The sequence below is a fragment of the Echiichthys vipera genome (genome assembly GCF_963691815.1).
Source record: "Echiichthys vipera genome assembly, chromosome: 10".
Taxonomy (NCBI): domain Eukaryota; kingdom Metazoa; phylum Chordata; class Actinopteri; order Perciformes; family Trachinidae; genus Echiichthys; species Echiichthys vipera.
Genome location: NC_139835.1, coordinates 31,309,167 through 31,331,666, shown reverse-complemented (window position 1 = coordinate 31,331,666; position 22,500 = coordinate 31,309,167). Strand labels below are relative to the sequence as shown.

General features: G+C 50.1%; 1 protein-coding gene across 2 annotated transcripts in view; it reads right to left on the bottom strand.

Moving 5' to 3' along the window:
• Positions 1–16,724: 16,724 nt before the first annotated feature.
• Positions 16,725–22,500, bottom strand: part of rgcc (regulator of cell cycle) — a gene marked incomplete at its 3' end in the record, with an annotated part of 7,436 nt that continues 1,660 nt past the window's right edge. The window contains exons 3-5 of one of the 2 annotated variants that reach the window (XM_083922288.1): positions 19,134–19,241; positions 18,766–18,828; positions 16,725–17,363 (exon numbers count right to left, since the gene is read on the bottom strand). In XM_083922288.1, coding sequence (XP_083778414.1) covers positions 17,356–17,363; positions 18,766–18,828; positions 19,134–19,241 — 179 coding nt within the window. Of the gene's footprint in view, positions 17,364–18,754; positions 18,829–19,133; positions 19,242–22,500 lie in introns of those variants that run through there. The other variant, XM_083922287.1, reaches the window with a different exon arrangement.

Below are 22,500 nucleotides of genomic sequence, written 5' to 3'. Positions count from 1 at the left end.
CCCCAATGTTTTAGGAGGTTTGAACGGTTGGACTGACTCTATACTGACTCTATACTGCCTCTTTGATATCCAGTGGTATAGCTCCGTTCTGTCTGGAGCACTCCGGAGTCGTTAGTTCAGAGGCGACGGACCCACTGATGGACGAAACGACCTCCGGGACCGGACGAAAGGGTCCGTATCATGCGTGCCATTAGACCCAATGGACCCAAGTTTGGTGAAATTAGCAGGCTAGCTAGCTAACTAGCACAGTGCTGGCTGGTAGTTTCTCCTTGTGCTGAGAGAGTGCCTACACTGAAGTAGGAGCTGAAAAAGTCCCTAAAAACGGCGTCCTAACAACCACGATCGTTCCTAGATCCTGCAGTACGGATACAAGAATAAGGGAGGGTTCTTAGGGCTATGAAAAGGTTCCTCCAGGCTTAAAATCCCTTTTGTTGCAGCGCTCACCTTTGCTCACGAGCTCTGTAGAGACGACAGGAAGACATCACAGAAAGAGATTCGTTTGCAGGGTGTTTGGGTTCAACCAGATGATTGAGTACCAGCATTTGGATTCTGGTTCACTCCTCGAGGTCTTTCCTTTGGGGGTATTCAGGACTGTACGTGCGGGAGAAAGACCCCTGGACAGAGGCTGAAGATGGCTTTCCCCACATTGCCTGGGAACAAAATGATCATGGGCTGAAACGAACGTCTGCAGGGAAAAAGAGCTTTGGAAAATGGTCACCATGTAATGTAACCTCAACACATTTCGTGGTTAACACTGTTGAATTTTCACCACTAAGTGTTGCCGTTTATGTGGAGTCTGTCTGTGTTTCTCTCGAGCACAGCCAGGCAGTTAAAGCTTCGACAGATTAACAGCTACAGCCTCACTGGAAAAGTCATTCTGTCGGCTGAAGCCATGTGCTCGGTTATCGGATAACTCAGGTGAGCTTAGCCCGGCTGAAGTGGAACATTCGTAATCGAGAGAGCTAATCCAGATGGATAACTCAGTGTGTGTGTGTGTGCATGTAATATCAGGCTAATGAAAACTGAGACACAAGGACGAGAAGCCTCTCCTCTTGGTATTGGCACCGCCATTTCTTCTTCTCACCCATTAACAGCTTACATGCCGCCACACACTCCAATTTGAACTCTCGCCTCCACAGATCCCCCTTTCATACCCTGACTTATTATGTTACTGACATTTGATTTTACAAAATGGAAACAAAATGAGTGAGAAAAGTGTGAAATGACAGACCTCCTACTGTGGCGACACGAGGGCTATTACTACGTTATACACCAGATACCAACAACGCCACCTTGGGTTAAGGCCCAAGGACCCGTACTAAAGGTCAATTATTACCTTCAAAACGAAAAGGACACTCAGGTTCGTTCACTCAGGGAGGGAGAGAGCAGCGTTCAATGACCATATACGATACAATACAATACAAGATAAGCACAAGATTGGCAATGCAACAGAAAGAAGAAGGGAGCCCAACCAAAAAGAGAGACATAGGCTGAGGCTTACCGGCTCGGGAAGGGGTTTGGTAGGGGAAGTGACGTCCAAACATCCCACGCACACAGAAGAAAGTGACGTGTAAACAAAGACAATCTTGAAAAGGGATCCACACTCTGGGACGTCTTTATTGTCTCACACACCACCGCCGTCTACAACGCTGCCGCCATTTTGACTCAGGACGCTGCTCTCCGCCATCGCCTCCATCTTTGTTGGGGTCAAACTTTACTGGAGGAACTTTTGAATGTGAGAGGATGTTTGGATCAACGTCCGTTCAACGTAAAGGAGTGTGAAAGCACGAGGACAGAGACGATTAGAACGATGATAATGTACGTCTCTATTTACGCACCAGAGTGAGCAGAAATGAGCCTCAATGACGCTGCTGCTGCTGCGTTAAAATGTTTGTTCTGCATGATGTTTCCTGTACTTGAGTAGTTTTACCTACTGACCTACTCTCTGGTATGTCTGTGTGGTGTGGTGTGTTGCCGGTAATGTGAACATGCACTGACGTTGTGCACAAATGAAGTTCTTGATGCATAAATAAAGCTCATTGAATCGACTTTCATGTAACAACGTTGCTGCAACATTGCTAAAACATGACATACGCAGTGTATTTTAGGTCAGCTGGCCGTCGTCCACCGTCACCCTCCCTGTGAAATGAGACGTCGGAGACAGTGAATCCTGCGTTACTCATACTTCCCGTTCAGATGCTCGGAGCTTTCTTGCCGTCTCGTGATGAGTCTTACATCATGCAGAGGATGTGGTTCTGGCAGAGTTGCTGTGGTCAGCTCTCAGGACAGATATGATGTTGTCCTTGACTACTGGTAAACAGCGTTGTTGTTTGTGTGCTTTTGAGTTTCTAGTTATCGTACAAACGTGAGGTGGTGATGTTTCTCTTCTGTGAGTTTCAGCGTGATGCGAACAAACTCTCTCCCACGGGGCAGCGTTTAGAAATGCAATCACAAGGAAACTGAAGACATCATCAGACAGCTCTTCAGGTTAAATCGTGTCTAATTTGGGGGTTTGGTTTGCTCTATTCTCAACACTTATGTGTGTGTGTGTGTGTGTGTGTGTGTGTGTGTGTCTCACAGGTGTTGATTAATGGGGCAGGCAGGGAGACTTCCCGTCTGACAGGCGGAGTGTGTGTGGAGCAGCGAGGACACGCCTGCAGCTGTGGGGGAAACAACGCCGCTCTAAAAACAACTGCCTCCACCTCCTGCTGAATCAAAGTCAATCCCAGTGTCCCAACAATCCTGAATGACACTTTTCAATAACAACACACAGCCTTTAAATTCAGGCCCTTGATTCAGAAAGAAGAATGGAAGAAGAACGTACACTAAGCTCCAACCCAACCCTCTCTGGGTGTAGACTGCTGTCAGCATCTGGGGTGAAAATGGTTAATTTGGGATATGGAAGTTGGCGGTGGGCGTGGCCTCCAGTACATTCAGTGCAAACTAACAGTAAAACATTATTTTTAAATAATCTATACTCTGTCATGTAACCGTTCGAGGTCAGTGTCTAACCTCAAGCATCTTTGCTCGTACGCAGAACAAATCAGGGTTCTGGTCCGTCCACCCCGACCTCAGCCTGCGGCGACTTTATCGATCTTTATGCTACGTCACCTGACTTCTTCCTTAGGCAGCCTAAACTAACACTGAAGGGGCACCTGGTGCGTTAAACCAGGTCCCTGATAAGTGAAGCTAAAACATGATGCTTTCTGTCGTCTCGTAGTTTGTTAAGGGGTTGGTTTTAATTCTTTCTCTTGATGCTCTCCGATCTTTAAGTCTGATTGTGCGTTCACACTGGGAACGCCAGTATCGCATCGGTTTCTCACATTTGCCACATTTTTGATCATCGATTCATCGCTTCAATTGCAGGTAGCGGCCGAGACGGCTAGCTAACTGAAGCTAACCCCCGGCTCAGCCTGCTCTGCTGCTGGGCTAAATGGAAGTGATGCTAATGCTAATGCTAACAGGGATCTGAATGCTTCCAAAAGAACGTAAATGAGCTCTCAGAGGAAGTGAGTCGTTGTGTTGTAGTGAGATCTGACCATCAGTGATTTAACCTCCGGTAGATCAGACCGGGACACGCTTCACTCTGCACTGACGCCTTTATTCTTCTTCTTCTTCTGGATTTACAGCAGACTAGACGCCTGAAGGCACGTCGATGCCACCCACAGTTCATAGTTACATTATATTATATCCACAGGAACAGTCCGATTACCCCCAAGGACTGCTACAGTGGCGGCGTTGGCGAGCCCCTGGAGGTTTCACGCCATGTTGCTTGAAAAGTTTAAACATTTTAAACTTCAAGTGACACACATGATGAGGCGATGGACGCTTCATCGCTTCATCGCTTCACCGCGTCACTCTTATCGCCTGAATCGCATCGCCGGTAGCAACATCGCATGTTTTCGCGTCCTTAACATTGGTTTGAATGACAGCTTGAACTGAATCGTGGCGTCTAACCAGGTGGGTTGTGTTTCCTGCGTTCACGGTGGTTGGTTGGTTGGTGTGCGTCAAAAACAGCAGAATGTTGTTGAATGTGTTCGTTCGGGGTCAAACTGTGCGGACTTCACTTCTCGAGGACACGGCAGCTGAGAGCAGGCGAGGCTCACAGTCACATGACAGCATGTTGCACGCTCGCTGACTGTGTGCCCATGTCGACGCGTACACATCTGTCCTGAGACCTGTTGTCATGGCTACAGGCTGTGACAGTTGTCAGTTGTTCCGCTGCCTCCTTGGAGATGTGTGTGTGTGTGTGTGTGTGTGTGTTATTGGTGTGTGTGCGTGCAACAGACGCTGCACTGATTTGTTTTGCAGATTTCCTTCTCTCATTCTTTCCTTCCTGCTCTCGTCTCACAGCACCACGTCAAACCAAGCTGGTCTGGCAAGACCTTCAACCCATTCCTCTCTCTCTCTCTCTCTCTCTCTCTCTCTCTCTCTGTCTCTCTCTCTCTCTCTCTCTCTCTCTCTCTCTCTGTCTCTCTCTCTCGCTCTCTCTCGCTCTCTCTCTCCTCCAGCTGCATTCCTAGTGTCAGAGATGATATGCGATAATGCCGCTCGTTCGGAGCAATGGAAAAGAATGTTCCCCTTTAGCTTTACCATCTTAATGAGAGATGAAGAAAGCGATGAAGCAGCCAGCGATCACAGCTTTTCGCAGAATCCGGTTTGGACATTTGGTCCAAAGTTTCCCTCTGATGCTCCCTTTGGTTTACGTGAGAGGTGGCGCCTAACATGAACGCTGCGCCAACAGACTCAGTTTTTAATTTGCTCATAAACAACCGAGTCTCTGAGGGCGCCCTCCCACTGTGCGTCCGTCCCGTGCCCCGTGCTTTAGGGTCCTTGTCCCCCCCTCCAGGCCCGTTTGTACTCACACTACCTGGGCCTCGGAGAATGCTTCTTGCTGCCTATACGTCATCACGCCGTAACACGTCACACGCATTGATGACGTCATGGCGATGCGTGGCTTTGTTTCCAGATCTTTCCGTAGACCTCGGAGTTTTTGTGCGTCTTGTCGACTGTTTTTGAATCTTTTCATCGACCAAATCTGCAGTAAACACTCCACCTCCGCATCACACCAACGTGAACCTTTCGGCGCCATTGTCAGCTATGCGCGGAGCGGTTGCACTCACACTGGTCAAACGCACTAGGCTTGACCCGGAAAAATGTTTTTGGCGCGGTGCGGTGCGGAAGGACAGTGTGAGTGCGCCCTTGGTGTCAGTCCTCACCATGGATCTATTATCAGAGCTGGATGGCGGATGTAGAATGGTGCCTGTTCAATCCAGTGAGAATTGCTCGTCTGGTGCACGTGCCCCAAAAAGTTTCTGGGTTTACTTCTGTGATATGCCGCCCACTGAATATGTCCCCGTCAGGTCCGTTCTCTCAACTTGATCCAGTCGTTGTCGCCTACGGCAGTCTCCATTTTATCAGACGTTGACCTCGCCTCACAAGGGCATGTATGTGATGTTAGGGGGAGGGGCGTACGTCCATCTGGCTGACGTTTACCTCTGAGCAGAAGTGAGGGCCAGCAGATAGCTGTCACTCAAGAGGCCACGCCCCTAATTATTCATAAACTTTAACCTCCGATAAAATAAAAACTAGCCTGGTCCAACAAAATTCACCCCCCTCAGTGTTGTCATGGAGTAGATTTAGGTTTTGTTTCAATTGCATGACAGAAACGTCATCACACATGGGCTCAATCAACATCACACAGTGCTTTGTACAGTAGAGCTGAAGGGTCCACTCAGTGTGATGCCCGGTCTGACTGATTTGGACCGTTCTCACGTACAGCTCCTCCGTGTGATGTTGAGATAACATCCGTCTCTCTGTCTTTGTGCTGTGTCTGTGTATTCTGTCATTTCTTTTGTTTCTCCCCACAAGCACAAAACAAGGGTGGAGCTGCAGCCGTTGACCTCCGAGCTGCAGCGTCCTGCAGACAGCGTCTGAGCTGGAGCTTATCCCCAGCGACGGTCCTGAGGGAGAGGAGCGGTAATGAGCATAATGGTGATAAACGATGCAGTGAGACTCCAACCATGAAGGCCGAACGTTCCAGTTTTCCTTTATTATGTGTAAGACTTTATCCCGACGTATCGCTGAAGAAGAAAACAACGTGCAGTTCACCCCGCGCCCGCACAGAGACAACACAGCGTCCGTTCTACCTTCGCTCCACTGAGGAGGGACTGTTCATTACCCAAATGACCGCTGAGTTCTTCTCATCTAATAATAGTCTCTAATATTATTTTGCTGCCTAATGGGCTGGGAAATGACACTGATATGGTTTTTCTCTTCTGCGGATAAATGTTGGCGACCTGCACAAACACACAGCAGAAACAGAAGTCTAATTAGCAAAGCCACAGTTAGATTGGGTTATTCCTGTGTGTCTGAGGCTCGATGGGCCTAATTACCTCAACAGGCAGGAAATGCCTCTCTGAATGAGCTTCCCGTCTCTGCCAGCTGACGGCCTGAGCACAGCTTCTGTTTTCATGACTCCTGGGAGCCAAAAGCTGGTTGCAGTCAAGCTGGAGATTCAACGTACGATTTAAGAAATGTTGTTTAAGTCCAACTCGTATTTTTTTACGTGTAAATCGTCTGTGGTGATAAATAGGGATAAAATGATCTATCGATGCAGCTATCGGACCAAATGGATCAAATCCAGATATTAACACCAGTCACTTGGCTGGGGATGGCCATGTAAGGGCGCACGGACGCTGTGCCTCCTTCCCGTGCCCCAGCACGTGTCACGGCTAAAGTCTGGATCCTTTGACAAGTGTGAGTTCAACCGTACCACGTCTAGGAGCGGCACGCTTGCCGTCCACGGCCCGTTTGGGAGAGGTGGGCTTTAGTAAAGCACGTTTGCACGTGTACGAGCACGAGCGTGCGCACGTGTACGTGCACGAGGCCTACGGCGGTTCTGAGGTCATTTCCTGTGCGCCTGTTGGGACGTAGAAAAAAGAAGGAGGGACCATGCGCGGACATTTCAAACAATGGCGGTGAAAGGTTCACGTTGGTGTGATGCGGAGGTGGAGTGTTTACTGCAGATTTGGTCGATGAAAAGATTCAAAAACAGTCGACAAGACGCACAAAAACTCCGAGGTCTACGGAAAGATCTGGAAACAAAGTCACGCATCGCCATGACATCATCAATGCGTGTGACGTGTTACGGCGTGATGACGTATAGGCAGCAAGAAGCATTCTCCGAGGCCCAGGTAGTGTGAGTACAAACGGGCCTGGAGGGGGGACAAGGACCCTAAAGCACGGGGCACGGGACGGAGGCACAGTGGGAGGACGCCCTAGGTCGATGGAAGAAGCTGATCCCAGCTGACATCAGGCGTGAGGCGGGGTCCACCCTGGACAGGACGCCAGTCTATCACAGGACACATAGAGACGAACAGAGACAGACAACCATTCACACCTACGGGTGATTTAGAGTCATCAATGAACCGAACACCTGCACGTCTTTGGACTGTGGGAGGAAACCGGAGAACCCGGAGAAAACCCACGCAGACACGGGGACAACATGCAAACTCCACACAGAAGGGCCCCAGCTGGGATTCAAACCAGGAACCCTCTTGCTGTGAGGCAACAGTGCTGACCGCCACACCACCGTGCTGCCTGATTCTGACGTAGTGTTAAATCTAATTAATGTCTTACATAAGAGAAGTCGTTCACCAGATGGATCAAAAGTCACCGTCCAGGGGTAAAAACATTTGAATTGTGCTGACTTTGCTTTGACTGGTGGAAGCTTTAAGACAGTATAGGGTTCAGAGAGGCTGTGAAGCGTGCGGCGTCTTGTTAAAACCTCTTCTGGAACTTTCCCTGCCTGTGTATTTGTGCAGAGGGACGACAGGATGATGGATAGAGATGCCACCCTTTAAAGGAGGGGTGGTTAAATATTTAGTTTGACTGTAATTTTCTATTATTCCAGGTGAAAACTGTATCTGCAGAAGGGAACGTGACGCATTTAGAGACAGATCCTGGCTCGTGATTTATGGGTCAGGCACACACGGAACAAACTGGATCTATGAGTTAAACACACCTTTAAAAAGACAATTAAGTGTCTCAGAAAATGACACCACTAAAACAAACATCCACCTGGACACAGCAGTGGGAGAAAGCGTCAAACTGCATCTTCTGTCCTGTGGAGCGCACACAGCAGGCGCGGGGCCAGAACCACCAAACAGCCCGAGGTGAAAGAGTGTTTGGTGTGTATTGGCGGTAATTACGCGGGGTGATCTCAGCGATGCCCTGCAGGCTCTGCACACAATGAGACAGACTCTTTAAGGCTCCGCTATCGAGGATAAAACAGGAGACTGCGCCCTGAGGGGACCACTAAATGCAAAGTGTTGACACACACAAGTGCTTTGAAGACACGACTCTCTCTGTTGAAATGACTGCGGCCGTCTGAACCGTGCGTAACTAATCAGGCTGTGCTCTGTCCTCCTGTAGGGACGACACTTAACCCTCACTTTTAGTGTCTAAACTTAAGCGTCAACTTTAGAGACTAAACTTAACCGTCACCTTTAGGGACTTAACTTAACCGTCATTTCTGTTGTCTAAACTTAATCGTCTCCTTTAGAGACTAAACTTAACCGTCTCCTTTAGTGACTAAACTTAACCGTCTCCTTTAGAGACTAAACTTAACCGTCACCTTTAGAGACTAAACTTAACCGTCACCTTTAGAGACTAAACTTAACCGTCTCCTTTAGAGACTAAACTTAACCGTCTCCTTTAGAGACTAAACTTAACCGTCTCCTTTAGTGTGATTTTCTTCAACAGACAGAAGAAAGTTGTCGTTTTCAGTCAGGTGAGTTAGAGCGCACTCACACTGTCCTGGAGTAAAGAATAGATAAGGAGAGTATTTGCTTCACTGTTCGATGTTTCATCATTAAACATTAATCCTCAGCAGCAGCTGTAGGGCCTGACACGTTATGGTGAGTAAACATTAATATAACAGACTGTTAATAATTCATCTCCAACAGATGCTGCCTTCTGTACGTCTTTCATAGGGCGGCTGTGGCTCAGTGGCAGAGTGGGTCGTCCTCCATTTGAGAGATTGGCGGTTGAGTCCACATGTTGAAGTGTCCTTGAGCAAGACCCTGAACCCCGAATTGCTCCCTGTGCTGCACATGGGTGTGTGAATGTGTGTGAATGGTTAGATTGGATGGTCTGTAGATGTCCACTGCATCAGTGTGAACGTCTGTGTGAAAGCGCCGTGAGTCGTCAGAAGACTAGAAAGTAAAGGTCCATTTCATCCCCCCTCCCTTTATCTCTGCATGTCTCCTTCTCCCACTCTCCGGCCTCCCCCGCTCAACACGACCTCCGGCCTGAGAGAGGAAAGTGGGTTTTCCCTTTTCTTCCTCTCTGGACCCCAGAGAAGACCCCCCCCCCCCCTCCCCACCCGTGCTGCCTGCCCCGTGGCCGGGTTAGAAAGGTGGGTCAGGGTTTAGCTCCGGGCCGCAGCAGCACCCTGTCATTAAGGCCGAGTTCACACGAGACCGGACTTTCCATGGGAACTGGACCTGAGGGGGAAAACCTCACCTGAACTCATCTGAACTCACCTTAAGGGCGCCCTCCCACTGTGCCTCCGTCCCGCGCCCCGTGCTTTAGGGTCCTTGTCCCCCCCTCCAGGCCCGTTTGTACTCACACTACCTGGGCCTCGGAGAATGCTTCTTGCTGCCTATACGTCATCACGCCGTAACACGTCACACGCATTGATGACGTCATGGCGATGCGTGGCTTTGTTTCCAGATCTTTCCGTAGACCTCGGAGTTTTTGTGCGTCTTGTCGACTGTTTTTGAATCTTTTCATCGACCAAATCTGCAGTAAACACTCCACCTCCGCATCACACCAACGTGAACCTTTCACCGCCATTGTTTGAAATGTCCGCGCATGGTCCCTCCTTCTTTTTTCTACGTCCCAACAGGCGCACAGGAAATGACCTCAGAACCGCCGTAGGCCTCGTGCTCGTACACGTGCGCACGCTCGTGCTCGTACACGTGCAAACGTGCTTTACTAAAGCCCACCTCTCCCAAACAGGCCGTGGACGGCAAGCGTGCGGCTCCTAGACGTGGTACGGTTGCACTCACACTGGTCGATGTTAAATCTGCACACAGTAACAGAGGAGATCTGTCTTTCTCTCTCTCTCTCTCTCTCTCTCTCTCTCTCTCTCTCTCTCTCTCTCTCTCTCTCTCTCTCTCTCTCTCTCTCTCTCTCTCTCTCTCTCTCTCTCTCTCTCTCGTTGGCTCCACTGGGACAGACGTGTGTGTGTGTGAACCACAGAGGGGTCCATTGAGAGAAGAGAGAGTCCTTTGTGGCTCCACTGGGGGACATTTGGGACTGAAGAGAGACACGTTGCATCACTGGGAAACTTTCTTATGAGAGAGAATTTAAAAACTAAATTAATATAAAAAAGACCGGAGCAAAGAAGGAAACAGGTGCCGTAGTATAAGACTGCAGGTCACCATCTGTTATCTAAACCCAACCATCACAGTGAGGTAGGCTGACAGACCTGACTGTGAGTTCACCCGGGCTGTTTGGGTCAGTAGAGTCTCCTCTTTAAAACAGAGAGTGAGAGAACGACGAGAGACAGAAAGGAGGAGAGGTGCAGAGGGAGACGAGTGTGTGTTGAATGCTGCACTCATGGATCTGTTATTGGAGCAGTGATGCAGACGGACAGACGGAGGAACGGGAGGGAAACAGATGGGGACCAGACAGTCTGACAATAAGGAGGAGGACCATGACTGACACACACACACACACACAGACACACACACACACACACACACACACACACACACACACACACACACACAGGTTTCCAGTGCATGTGTGAAAGGAGCTCTAGACTCAGGCCCCATTTCCACGAAAACACATGCGGGTAAATAATGACGAAATATTTGATCAGATGTGTCTTTTGTTTAGACGGCGACTGCGTGTTTCCGTAACATCCGTGTGCAGAGTTCAGGTAAACAACAACAAACACATGGGACTGTTTCCATCAGTGGGACGTTCAAGTGTCCTGGGTGGAGCTGAGGCGGTGGGAGGCTGCAGACCGTGCTGCGGATCCCTAGATTGTTTTCGTCTAAAGGGCCTTAGGGCGCACTCCCGCTGTGCCTCCGTACCCTGCCCAGACAGGTTCCACGGGTAAAGTCTGTTTCCTCTGACCAGTGTGAGTGCAACCGTACCGTGTCCAAACACGCACTCCCACTGTTCCTCCGTACCGTGCCCAAACACGTTTCACGGCTAAAGTCTGGTTCCTTTGACCAGTGTGAGTGCAACCGTACCACGTCTAGGAGCGGCACGCTTGCCGTCCACGGCCCGTTTGGGAGAGGTGGGCTTTAGTAAAGCACGTTTGCACGTGTACGTGTGGAGTGTTTACTGCAGATTTGGTCGATGAAAAGATTCAAAAACAGTCGACAAGACGCACAAAAACTCCGAGGTCTACGGAAAGATCTGGAAACAAAGCCACGCATCGCCATGACGTCATCAATGCGTGTGACGTGTTACGGCGTGATGACGTATAGGCAGCAAGAAGCATTCTCCGAGACCCAGGTAGTGTGAGTACAAACGGGCCTGGGGGAGGGGGGACAAGGACCCTAAAGCACGGGGCACGGGACGGACGCACAGTGGGAGGGCGCCCTAGGATTCATTTCCTGGAGACAAGACGGACCCACTGACCCGAACATCATCACCTTTTGTCCCAATCAGACAAGAGGTCCTCAGTGAACTGGTCTTGGGAGAAAGTTCAGGACTCAGACACAGAAAGAGAGTTTAGGTCTGCAGAGGATTCACAGAGTTCCTCCTGGAGTCATACGTGCAGCCCTGCAGTGACTCACCACTCTGGAAACATGGGCTCACTCTCCCTTCACACTAAAACACGCTGACTCAGAGTCTGTGAACTGGCCGCTCAGCCACGTATTCAGGCGTCCTGCATGATTCACAAGAACCGAGGCGATCTGGTTCTGATCGAGCAAACCCACAGTGGGTTGATTCTGCACACGCAGACTGAACCTTCATCAAATACATCATAAACAATACAATGCATCGCACTGTTAACTGTTCGATGCTGTAGAGGAGCCACACGTGTTTGATCAGAACCAGCGTCCCGGTCTCTCCTCGTAGAAACCCTCCAGTTGGACCGAGCAGAGGAAGTGCAGGCTGAGCTCAGAGCAGCCGAGGGACACCAGCTGTGTCCAAACATCTGCAGGGAGTTCAGAGACATCACCACCTCCTCACACGTCCCGTCCGTCCTGATCTGCTGCAGACGCAGTTCATGTACGCATCAGACCAGGCTGGGACTGGACCAGGACCAGGACCAGGCTGGGACTGGACCAGGACCAGGACCAGGCTGGGACTGGACCAGGACCAGGACCAGGACCAGGCTGGGACTGGACCAGGACCAGGACCAGGACCAGGCTGGGACTGGACCCAGTCAGATGCGTACATGAACTGAACACACACACCTTCTACACGTGCTTTGCAACCTTCTAAAAAGCACTTTAAATCTATTTCAGGTTTTAGTTTTGAGCTGAAAACAAACATCATCTCCACTTCACCCTCTGCTGTTGTTTTGACGTTTGAACACAGATACGATCACGGTCAAGGTAAGACGACTGCTGCAGGGTCAGAGGAACGCCACTGTCAGTCAGGTCAGAGATGAGCCAGTCTGATAGTGCTGATGGAGATCATAATGGAGGGGCAATTAAAGCGACGGCACGAGCTCAGAGAGAGGCAGAGTAATTACCTCCATGACAGCCAGAGCGCCCGTCCGTCCTCGTCTGAGCGGCTCTTTGTCAGGACAGTGGACGTGCGTCACTGAGTTCAGAGGTCCCTGGTCTGTGTGTGCGATGTATTTACTGCTGTCACTGAACCAGTTGTTCACGAACAAATTACAAATGGACTACGAGGCGGCGACGTAACCACGCCCGACCTCCTGCACGCCCGACCTCCTGCACGCCCGACCTCCTGCACGCTCTACCCAAGAAGGTAGAGTTTGATAAACTGTGGGAGGAGAGCAGGAGGCCTTCACTCTCACACAGAAACACTTACGCACACGGGCACACGCACACATCCATGCATGCACGCACACACACACATGCACATGCACGCATACACGCACACACACACAGACATAAGCACAACCACACGCACACGCACGCACGCACACACACACGCACGCACACACGCATGCACGCACGCATACACACATAAATGCATGCAAGCATGCACGCACGCACGCACACACACGCACGTATGCACGCACACACGCATATATGCCTGCCCGCACGCACGCACACACACATACATGCACCCACGCACGCACACACACACACCAATCTCTATGCCTCAATACACACTAACATGTACGTATACATGCAGTATAAACTGGTTATGTACAAAGAAAATAACACTATCACATGTGCACATTTGAAGAGAAGATAAACACACACACACACACTAACACAGACACACACACACGCTCATTAATGCGCTGCAGCAGGGACATCTGGACCCCAGTGATGTGAGGAGCTGGTGGAAAGCTGAACCTGATATTTGTCTCTGTGTATTTGTGTCTCTTTGTGATGTGGACGCACATCTGTGTGTCTCCTCCGCCCTCTTCACAGAACCACCACCTCAGCGGATTTTAGGGGCCTCGTGTTAAGTTTAGTCTAAAGGTGACGGTTAAGTTTAGTCTCTAAAGGAGACTGTTAAGTTTAGTCGCTAAAGGTGACGGTTAAGTTTAGTCTCTAAAGGAGACGGTTAAGTTTAGTCTCTAAAGGTGACGGTTAAGTTTAGTCTCTAAAGGTGACGGTTAAGTTTAGTCTCTAAAGGTGACGGTTAAGTTTAGTCTCTAAAGGTGACGGTTAAGTTTAGTCTCTAAAGGAGACGGTTAAGTTTAGTCTCTAAAGGAGACGGTTAAGTTTAGTCTCTAAAGGAGACGGTTAAGTTTAGTCTCTAAAGGACTTGGTTCAGATCAGATAAAGGTGGTTTGTCTGACTTGAACCCCGGTCCTCCAGGTCACAGTCCTGAGTTCTGGACCCGTCCTCCCTACGGGGAGTTTGGCCCTCTGATGCTACGTCACCTGACTTCCTTCTTTGCTCCATATGTCGTTTCTACAGTAACAAATACGTGGATTAAAGATGATTGACAGTGAATTTATTTCCGTAGTTTTATGCACAAACAGTCAATGGGGACAGTCACTGCTCCATCCGTCTGCCCTTTCCTTAATCGGCCTTAGCGTACTGAACGTTCCTATCGCCGCCTCTCCTCTTACTTTCTCACCCTTCCAGCCCCGTGCGTGTGCGTGTGCGTGTGCGCGCTGCCCCCTGGCAGAGCCAACACCACTGTGGGACTGGGCCCTGCTGCCAAAAAGATGCCCACCTCTGCCAAGTGGGAAAGTTGATTTAGAAGAAAGGGGATCATGCGTTGTGTCAACATGGGCCTCAGATGAGCGCCGGCTGATCCGTGGTGCAGACCGGCGCACATAGGTGGACTCACAGAGCCGGGTGCCCACAGCGTCCCTCTGCCAACTGCAGTGAAGGAACAACACGGAGACAGGAGCCTCCGTGCCAGCTTCCTGCCGTCAGATTAACCCGGTCTGGCGTGCACTGACAGTCGTCTGGCTGCGTCCACTGACTGAGAACAGCTGCGAGGGACTCGGCTTGTGGGCTGAGGTCTCGTTTCATATCAGCACTTCAGACACAGGAGACAGGAGACTTCATAGGAAATCAAACCGAAGGCTAGCTGGCCGTCCACGGCCCGTTTGGGAGAGGTGGGCTTTTGTAAAGCACGTTTGCACATGTACGAGCACGAGCGTGCGCACGTGTACGAGCACGAGGCCTACGGCGGTTCTGAGGTCATTTCCTGTGCGCCTGTTGGGACACAGAAAAAAGAAGGAGGGACCATGCGCGGACATTTAACAACAACAACAATGGCGGCGAAAGGTTCACGTTGGTGTGATGCGGGATTAACTTTGGTAATCCACTGTAATGGACTTTACTATGAGAGGAGCTGGTACAGGGGCCAGTAGGTAAGTCTTTAAAACACTCTTTTAATAAACTCTGGCTTCACTAACTACGCTGTTGCTGCTTTGTTGTGTGTGTAGGGACTCTTCTCATGCTGCTGCAGAGGTTTGCTGTTATTTTCAGCAGCATTAGTGGTTAAAAAAGACCTTTGAATGCCTTCACCGTGCTGCCCCGAGCTAATCACTGTTAGCCACGTCCACCTGTTAGGCTTATTTGATGTATGTTAGTGCTGAAAATGGAATAACTTTGCGGCAGAATTACACTTTAACTCCTCTTTTGACTCTGATGAAGATGCAACAACAACGTTTTCTGCCTAATATCCATGCGCTCTTGTATACTTTTCACTTTTATCTCCTACGTCTCTCCTGAAACCGATCAGAACTCACTTGATCGCGGTGCCAAGTCTGTCTGCACCTGCTGCACCGCCACCGTGAAACCAGTGGAACCAGTGGAACCAGTATGGAAGCGTGTCTGCCCCTAGTTAGTGACCTTTGACCCCTGGTGGTCAGCAGATGGAGCGGTGCCTCAGACACCAAATTACTTCAGCCACACCTGCTGCCGGGCCGGGAAGGGGTCGCACCCTCCTGTCTCCCTCCACCTCTGGAAATAGACCCTGTTGCTGGAGCAGTTACGTAAGGCCCTGCTTTGTTGAGTGCTTGATGAATGAGCACAGAAGGTAAGAGACGCGTAACCTCTATTTCAGTGTGTGTGTGTGTGTGTGTGTGTGTGTGTTGTTGCACGGATGACGTCCCACCTCTTCCTACACTTTTGCATGCAGTCTATTTTTGTGAGTCTTTCTCTTTGGTGGACAAAAATCAACCTGAGAGGATGTAAATGTAGCGTTATTATTGGGACGTCCCACGTTTCCCATTATGCCTTTTTCTGGACTGAACAGACGCTTCAATTTACTGTTTTATGTTATTTTCGTCATGACCGAAAGAACGAGATCGCGTGTACAAGCGGCCGCACCGTTGTGATGAAAAGAGAGCTGAGGAAGGCAAAGCTCTGGATCTACCGCTCAGTCCTGGTTCCTACCCTCACCTGTGGTCATGAAAGCTGGGTCAGGACCCAAAGAACCAGGTCCAGGTCCAAGCGTGTGAAATGTGTTTCCTCAGGAGGGGGTCTGGAGTCTCCCTTAGAGAGAGGGGGAGAAGTTCAGCATCCGTGAGGAACTCGGAGTAGAGCCGCTGCTCCTTTGTGTTGAAAGGAGCCAGTTGAGGTGGTTCAGGATCATCTGGTAAGGATGAACCCTGGGCGCCTCCCTAGGGAGGTGTTCCAGGCACGTCCAGCTGGGAGGAGGCCTCGGGGAAGACCCAGGACCAGGTGGAGAGATTAGACCTCCACACTGGCCTGGGAACGCCTCAGGATCCCCCAGTTAGAGCTGGTTAATGTGGCCCGGGAAAGGGAAGTTTGGGGTCCCCTGCTGGAGCTGCTGCGCCTGAGACCAGATCCAGGATAAGAGGCTGAAGATGAGATGAGATGTTCAAAAATACAAATGGTCGAAACCTCGTCTCTCCGTAACTTGTCATTTTTGTATTTCTTCATAAATCAGTGCTTCAGGTCGCTCTTTGTGTCTGCGTGAGGGTTTTTATGAGGTTTTAACTGATGAACAGTACGAAAAAGAGGGAAATCTAAATAAACACACAGCGTAAAAACACAACTTTAAATCCAGATCAGTGACGGGAACAGAACAAAGAGAGGAGGCACGTGTTACTAAAAGAACAATAAAGTATTCCAGACTTTATTATCATCATCTCTGGCGGACGTTAGCTGTATTAAATACATATACATCACGTTCCAGGGGATTGGTTTTCACGTCACCAAGAGTGTCAAATGTGTTAATACCAAGGCAAATATTATTTACACCAAATACAAAAATATATATTCCCAACAAAAGAGAAAGGCTGATGCATTTACAATAAGAAGCTCTATAAAATTACAAATATATTTCTATTATAAAAAGCCGTTTTTGTTTTTTAAATACTCTTCCTGCTCAAGTTTTGGATGAGGGGGTGGAGCCCGGGTCGAGTTAAGGATCCAGTGACTTTCTGCAGCAGAAACCTGACGTATCATGTTGGGTCCATTATGTCTTCCTGTCCTCAATTGCTAATTTTGACCCTCGCTGGGGCCCTTACAGCCTGGAGGTGGTGGGTTAACTTTAGGAGTGTTGGCTCCGACCGACGGCGCGGTGGAGCCACGTGGAAGCTGCTGTGGCTGCAGCTGGATCCTGTCGGGTGGTTTTCAGTGTGAGGGCCGGGGCTCACGGTCGTGGCTCCAGGGGGGGGGGTCCAGACATCCACTCCCTCATGGCTACGCTCCAAGATGAGTGTGAGTCTCCGTGTCACATGCCTGAGGAGAGACAGAGACGGACATGATTAGAACACGACTCCCCCGCTCTATTCTCAGCGCGGCGGACGTTCTGTTTTTTAGAGACTGCTCATCGTAAACACCGGTGGCCCTAATAAACACGCCATTCTCCGGGGCTAACAGGGAGGAGGTGGGGACGGCTGCCTGACTGCATGTGTGGCTTTACAGAGCCGTGAAAGACGGGACATTCAGGGGCCAAGAAGGCGGAGAAGAGCAGCAGGGCGGCGGGAGGGAACATGGAAAGGGTTTCAGCGTCTGACTCATTCCAGTCGTGACATTTACAGTTGGGAGTTCAGGTTTGCACCGGCACACATTCCTGATTCTCTGATGCAAGTTCAAACACTCACGAGCCTCGTAGTAAAGAAACGCAACTTGTAACGCCATGTAGGTGAGTGAGCTGTGACGTGGTGTAAGCTCACACAACGCCCTGTTGTCTGCTCAGGTTACACTGTCATGTGCACGACAGAGCTCCGGGAGGAAAGAGGGGGACAACATAGGAAACGTGTTTTCAGGAGCTGCAGAGATTCACAGATGCGTCGTGAACCATCTGAACCGTCGTCACTGTTATCTCAGGGTTCCTGCACCTTTTCCAAAGTCATATTAAAGCTCTTTTGAAGCCTTTCAAGGTGCATTTTCAAGTGTTTCAGCACACAAATGAGGATGAGAAGTGATACGATCTTCAGATTTTCTGTGTGGGAACGAAACGTCGACCTTTGTGGTTTTCAGCGAAGAACGATTCTGGTTCAGATTCAGATTCTTCAACAGGAAACCGTTCTTGAGTCGGTGTCGCAGCCCTAGTGCTTGACTACATATCTATATATGGTACATGCAGTGTCGTATACTAGTAAATAGAATATTATTGCACTTCTTCATCACATTAAATTCGATTATTGTGCTTTAAACAACCCAAACTCTACTACTTCCACAAGTTGTGTGCTTAAAAATGTGTCTTTTTAAAAATGGACTCAGCACCTGTAAGTCCCCACGTTCTGTGAACGCAGATTCCTAAATGTGAATATTTCCTGGTTTCTTTCGTCCTCTATGACGGTAAACTATGAACCATTCCTGAGAAAAGAAGCGTGAGTTGCAGCGCTGGTTCTCGTTGCTCGTCGGCAGGTTGCAGGTTGCAGGTTGCAGGTTGCAGGTTGCAGGTGTTGGTTGCAGCACAGCAGTGTAACCCCAGAGGCTTCAGGGTCCACATACCGTGCCCCGGCCCCTCCATCGACCCGACACATCCCTGGTTCTTAGAAACCCAAGGGGAGCGACTCGTGTGTCACTTTATGAGTGGTCGTTAGCAGAGCTGACACAGGGGACGAACGGGGCGGCGCCAGCACATGGGCTAATGCATCAGGGGTTCTGACAGCGAGGTCGCATTAGCACTTACTCTCTAATGTCTTGTCAAGGTCGGCGATGAAGTCCTCCAGTTCTTTAGTGTCGCCGAGTTTGGCTGCGAGGGAAAGGGAGAGAGACAGAGACTGTGAGAAGAGTGGGAGAGTTCTAGTAAAGGCATCTTTAGGAGAGGCGGATGGTTCTGCATGTGTGTGTGTGTGTGCATGCGTGTGTGTGTGTGTGTGCGTGCGTGCATGCATGCGTGTGTGTGTGTGTGTGTTTCTATACCTTCTCTGTAAAGTGTCCTGAGATAACTTTTGTTATGATTTGGCACTATAAATAAAATTGAATTGAAGTGTGTGTGGTGTGTGTGTGTGTGTGTGTGTGTGTGTGTGTGTGTGTGTGTGTGTGTGTGTCACTCACGTTTTGGGGACATGAGAGCGGGGGAGCCGGAGGTCGGTGAGAGCCCGGTGGGGGAGTTGAGCCTCTCGTCGCTGAAGCTGAAGCTGTTTCTGTTCAGCGACTCTGCACCTGTGTAGAGATTAGAGAGAGCGTTTTCACTTTGAGTGTACCCCACGTTAACACACACACACACACACACACACACACACACACAGCAAAAATGTGTAACTTGAACTCAGTGAGTAAATCTCCACTGTGGCAGCAACTTAACAGGTCGTCCTCCGGGGCAGAGACACACAGGCGTGCAACTCTTCCACTGCAAGATCTACCTCGGACACGTTTAAAAGAGTGTGACACCAAAGCAGGACACGCTGGTCTGCTGCCGCCCGTGTAGCCTTCCACCAAAGACAGAGAACGGCCACTTGGATTCAGACAGATCCGTATTTCAAGCCACCGCGGAACAAGAGTCATTTCCACTCTGTCTGTCTGAGAGAGGAGAGAGAGTAGAGACTTCTCTGCAGCTACGTTCTTGTCGTGCTGTGGTCACCAAGCTGCTCGGGCTGATGTCAGAGGAACTGTTCACACAACTGGAACCAAAGATTTCAACTGTTTACCTACAACGTTTAGCTATTAACCACTTCAACCATTCATGCATTATGTTTAACTAATCTTAAGCTGTTTAGTCATTACTTTAGAGCTAATGAATGACCATCCATCCATCCATCCATCCATTACTGAACATGTAGTGTTCAGGTGCTGCAGTGGACATAATGTTCTGTGGGTCATGGGGGGCTGGAGCCAATCCCAGCTGACATCGGGCGTGAGGTGGGGTCCACCCTGGACAGGACGCCAGTCTATCACAGGACACATAGAGACGAACAGAGAGAGACAACCATTCACACCTACGGGTGATTTAGAGTCATCAATGAACCGAACACCTGCACGTCTTTGGACTGTGGGAGGAAACCGGAGAACCCGGAGAAAACCCACGCAGACACGGGGACAACATGCAAACTCCACACAGAAGGGCCCCAGCCGGGATTCAAACCAGGAACCCTCTCGCTGTGAGGCGACAGTGCTAACCATTAGTTGAGCTGCTCCCTGACGTTAGCAGACGCTACGAGTCCCTCTGGGCGGGAAACACGTTACACTATGTGAGCTAATCGGGCTCGTCTGTCCGACTTGATTCAGTAAAAGTGTGTGATTCTATGTGTGTGTGTGTGTGTGTGTGTGTGTGTGTGTGTGTGTGTGTGTGTGCGCAACATGAAGAAAGATTAGGCAGCACTCCTCGACTCCAGCGGACCTGAACAGCCTCTCAGATGTCAGCCACTCACTTACTCCCCCCGCCCGCCCGCCCTGACCTCTACCACTCCCACCACTCAGCACTGAACACACAGCGTGAGATAGGAGACGCCACACACAACGGGGAGCAGCCGGGCACACACACACCCACACACACACACACACACACACACACACACACACACACACACACACACACACACACACACACACACACACACACACACACACACGCACGCACACAGAGCTGTAGCCTCAACATCCACTCTTGCCTTGGACACGAATCCCTTTCATTTCCCTTTCTGTCTCTGCTCCTCGCTCAAACGTGCACGCTCCAGCCCGTGCACAGTCTGTGTCATTTATCTGCACGTGCAACAGTCCGTCCATCCATCAGGCCGCGACACAATAGGTGGTCCCTGCGTGGGACAGGTCCCTCTTCATCGGACTGCCATGGCGAGGACAGAGCTCATGCAGGAATCTGATCCCTTGAGCAAATCAACGAGCTCATTATCGGCACAGCCGCAGGTCCCAACAGCCCCGGCTTCTATCACCGACGGGGCCCAATGCACGTTGGTGTCGATGTGGGAATTACATGGATTCTAGCTGGATTAGTGTGGGAATTCATGATACTCCCACAAAACCACTGGAACCCCAGTTGTTACGCAATGATCAAATGAATGTGTAGAGCTCTATGGTAACTGAATCCTCTCTGCAGGGAACTGTCTCTCTGCAGGTCCAACACCGTAAAGATCTTTCCCTGGACGTCCCGAGCCGCTCACACGTGTCTGGGAAACTGTCTCTGCTCTGCGTGTCAGCGTACGAGGATATCACGTTTGGGTAGGAGGCTGCCCGGGGCCTGCTCTCCAGTTGGGGCTGCAGATTATTTTAAAACACTGTCGGAGTGATGTCGTGATCTTTGACGGTAAAACGTTTGAGGAGCAGCCGCAGTACGGGGGCCGGTGAGCCAGCGTGTGCAGTAATCTGACGCTCACATCTCTGCACTGTACTCTTTTTGAGTTCATGTGTAAGTGTGTGTTCACCAGACTCCCCACTCTGCCCTCCCGAGGGCACGTGATAAGAACGTGCAAACCAAAGTATTGCAGAGCCGTGCAGGAGGAGGAGGGACGCTGATCGATGGGTGTTAACGGACGGAGCTGTAAAACTGTGTTTCTCCATAAAGAATCCTGCAAAAGCTCCACTTTAACTTGTGTGTTTAGAGGTTTCTTGGCTATAAATCACGACCAAAGTGATGGTGATGATGAGGTCTGTTCATCGCTGTGCGTTAAAGAAGAAAAGCTTGATAAAAGAAACAGCGAACACCTTTTCGGGAGTGTTTCTCGAGCTCTTCCAAACCCTGACTCATCATTTCTGCAGTGCCTGATCTCCATTCTGGAGTCCCACCTGTCCCAGTTTGTTCATATATCTTTGTAAAGTAATGCAGAGTCATGTGTGTGTTTTCCACGCATCAAACCCAGGTGACGTTGTATGAGAGCGGGGGGCAGGTTTAGGGTGAATGGGAGAGATTAGATCTCCACACTGGCCTGGGAACGCCTCAGGATCCCCCAGTTAGAGCTGGTTAATGTGGCCCGGGAAAGGGAAGTTTGGGGTCCCCTGCTGGAGCTGCTGCGCCCGCGACCCGACCCCGGATAAGAGGCTGAAGATGAGATGAGGTGGGTCCCACGACACGGGACGTTCACACGGGGGAACCACAACGGTCGTTCCCCAGAAGTCCTGATCTGAACCAGGAGCGTTTTCTAATCCTGACCGTCACCTGTTGTGTCCTGAACGTAACCACCGCGGTCGACCTCCAGACGCCGTTTCATGGCGTTAAATAGGACGTCGTGTTTCGTAGATATCATGAGAACCTGTCGATTCGAGCGTTCACCTTTAAACTCTCTCTGCAGAGTTTCTCTTTAAGCAGCAAAACTAAAAACTGTAGTTATGAACTCGGCAGCGTGAAACGTAACACGTGCGGGGACGCGGACACATGCAGCAGTGGACAACAGCTCTGCTCTCTGCTACGTCCATAGAGTATAATTCATATTTTCCTTATGTATTTGACTTCATCCACGTTCAACACGGATCA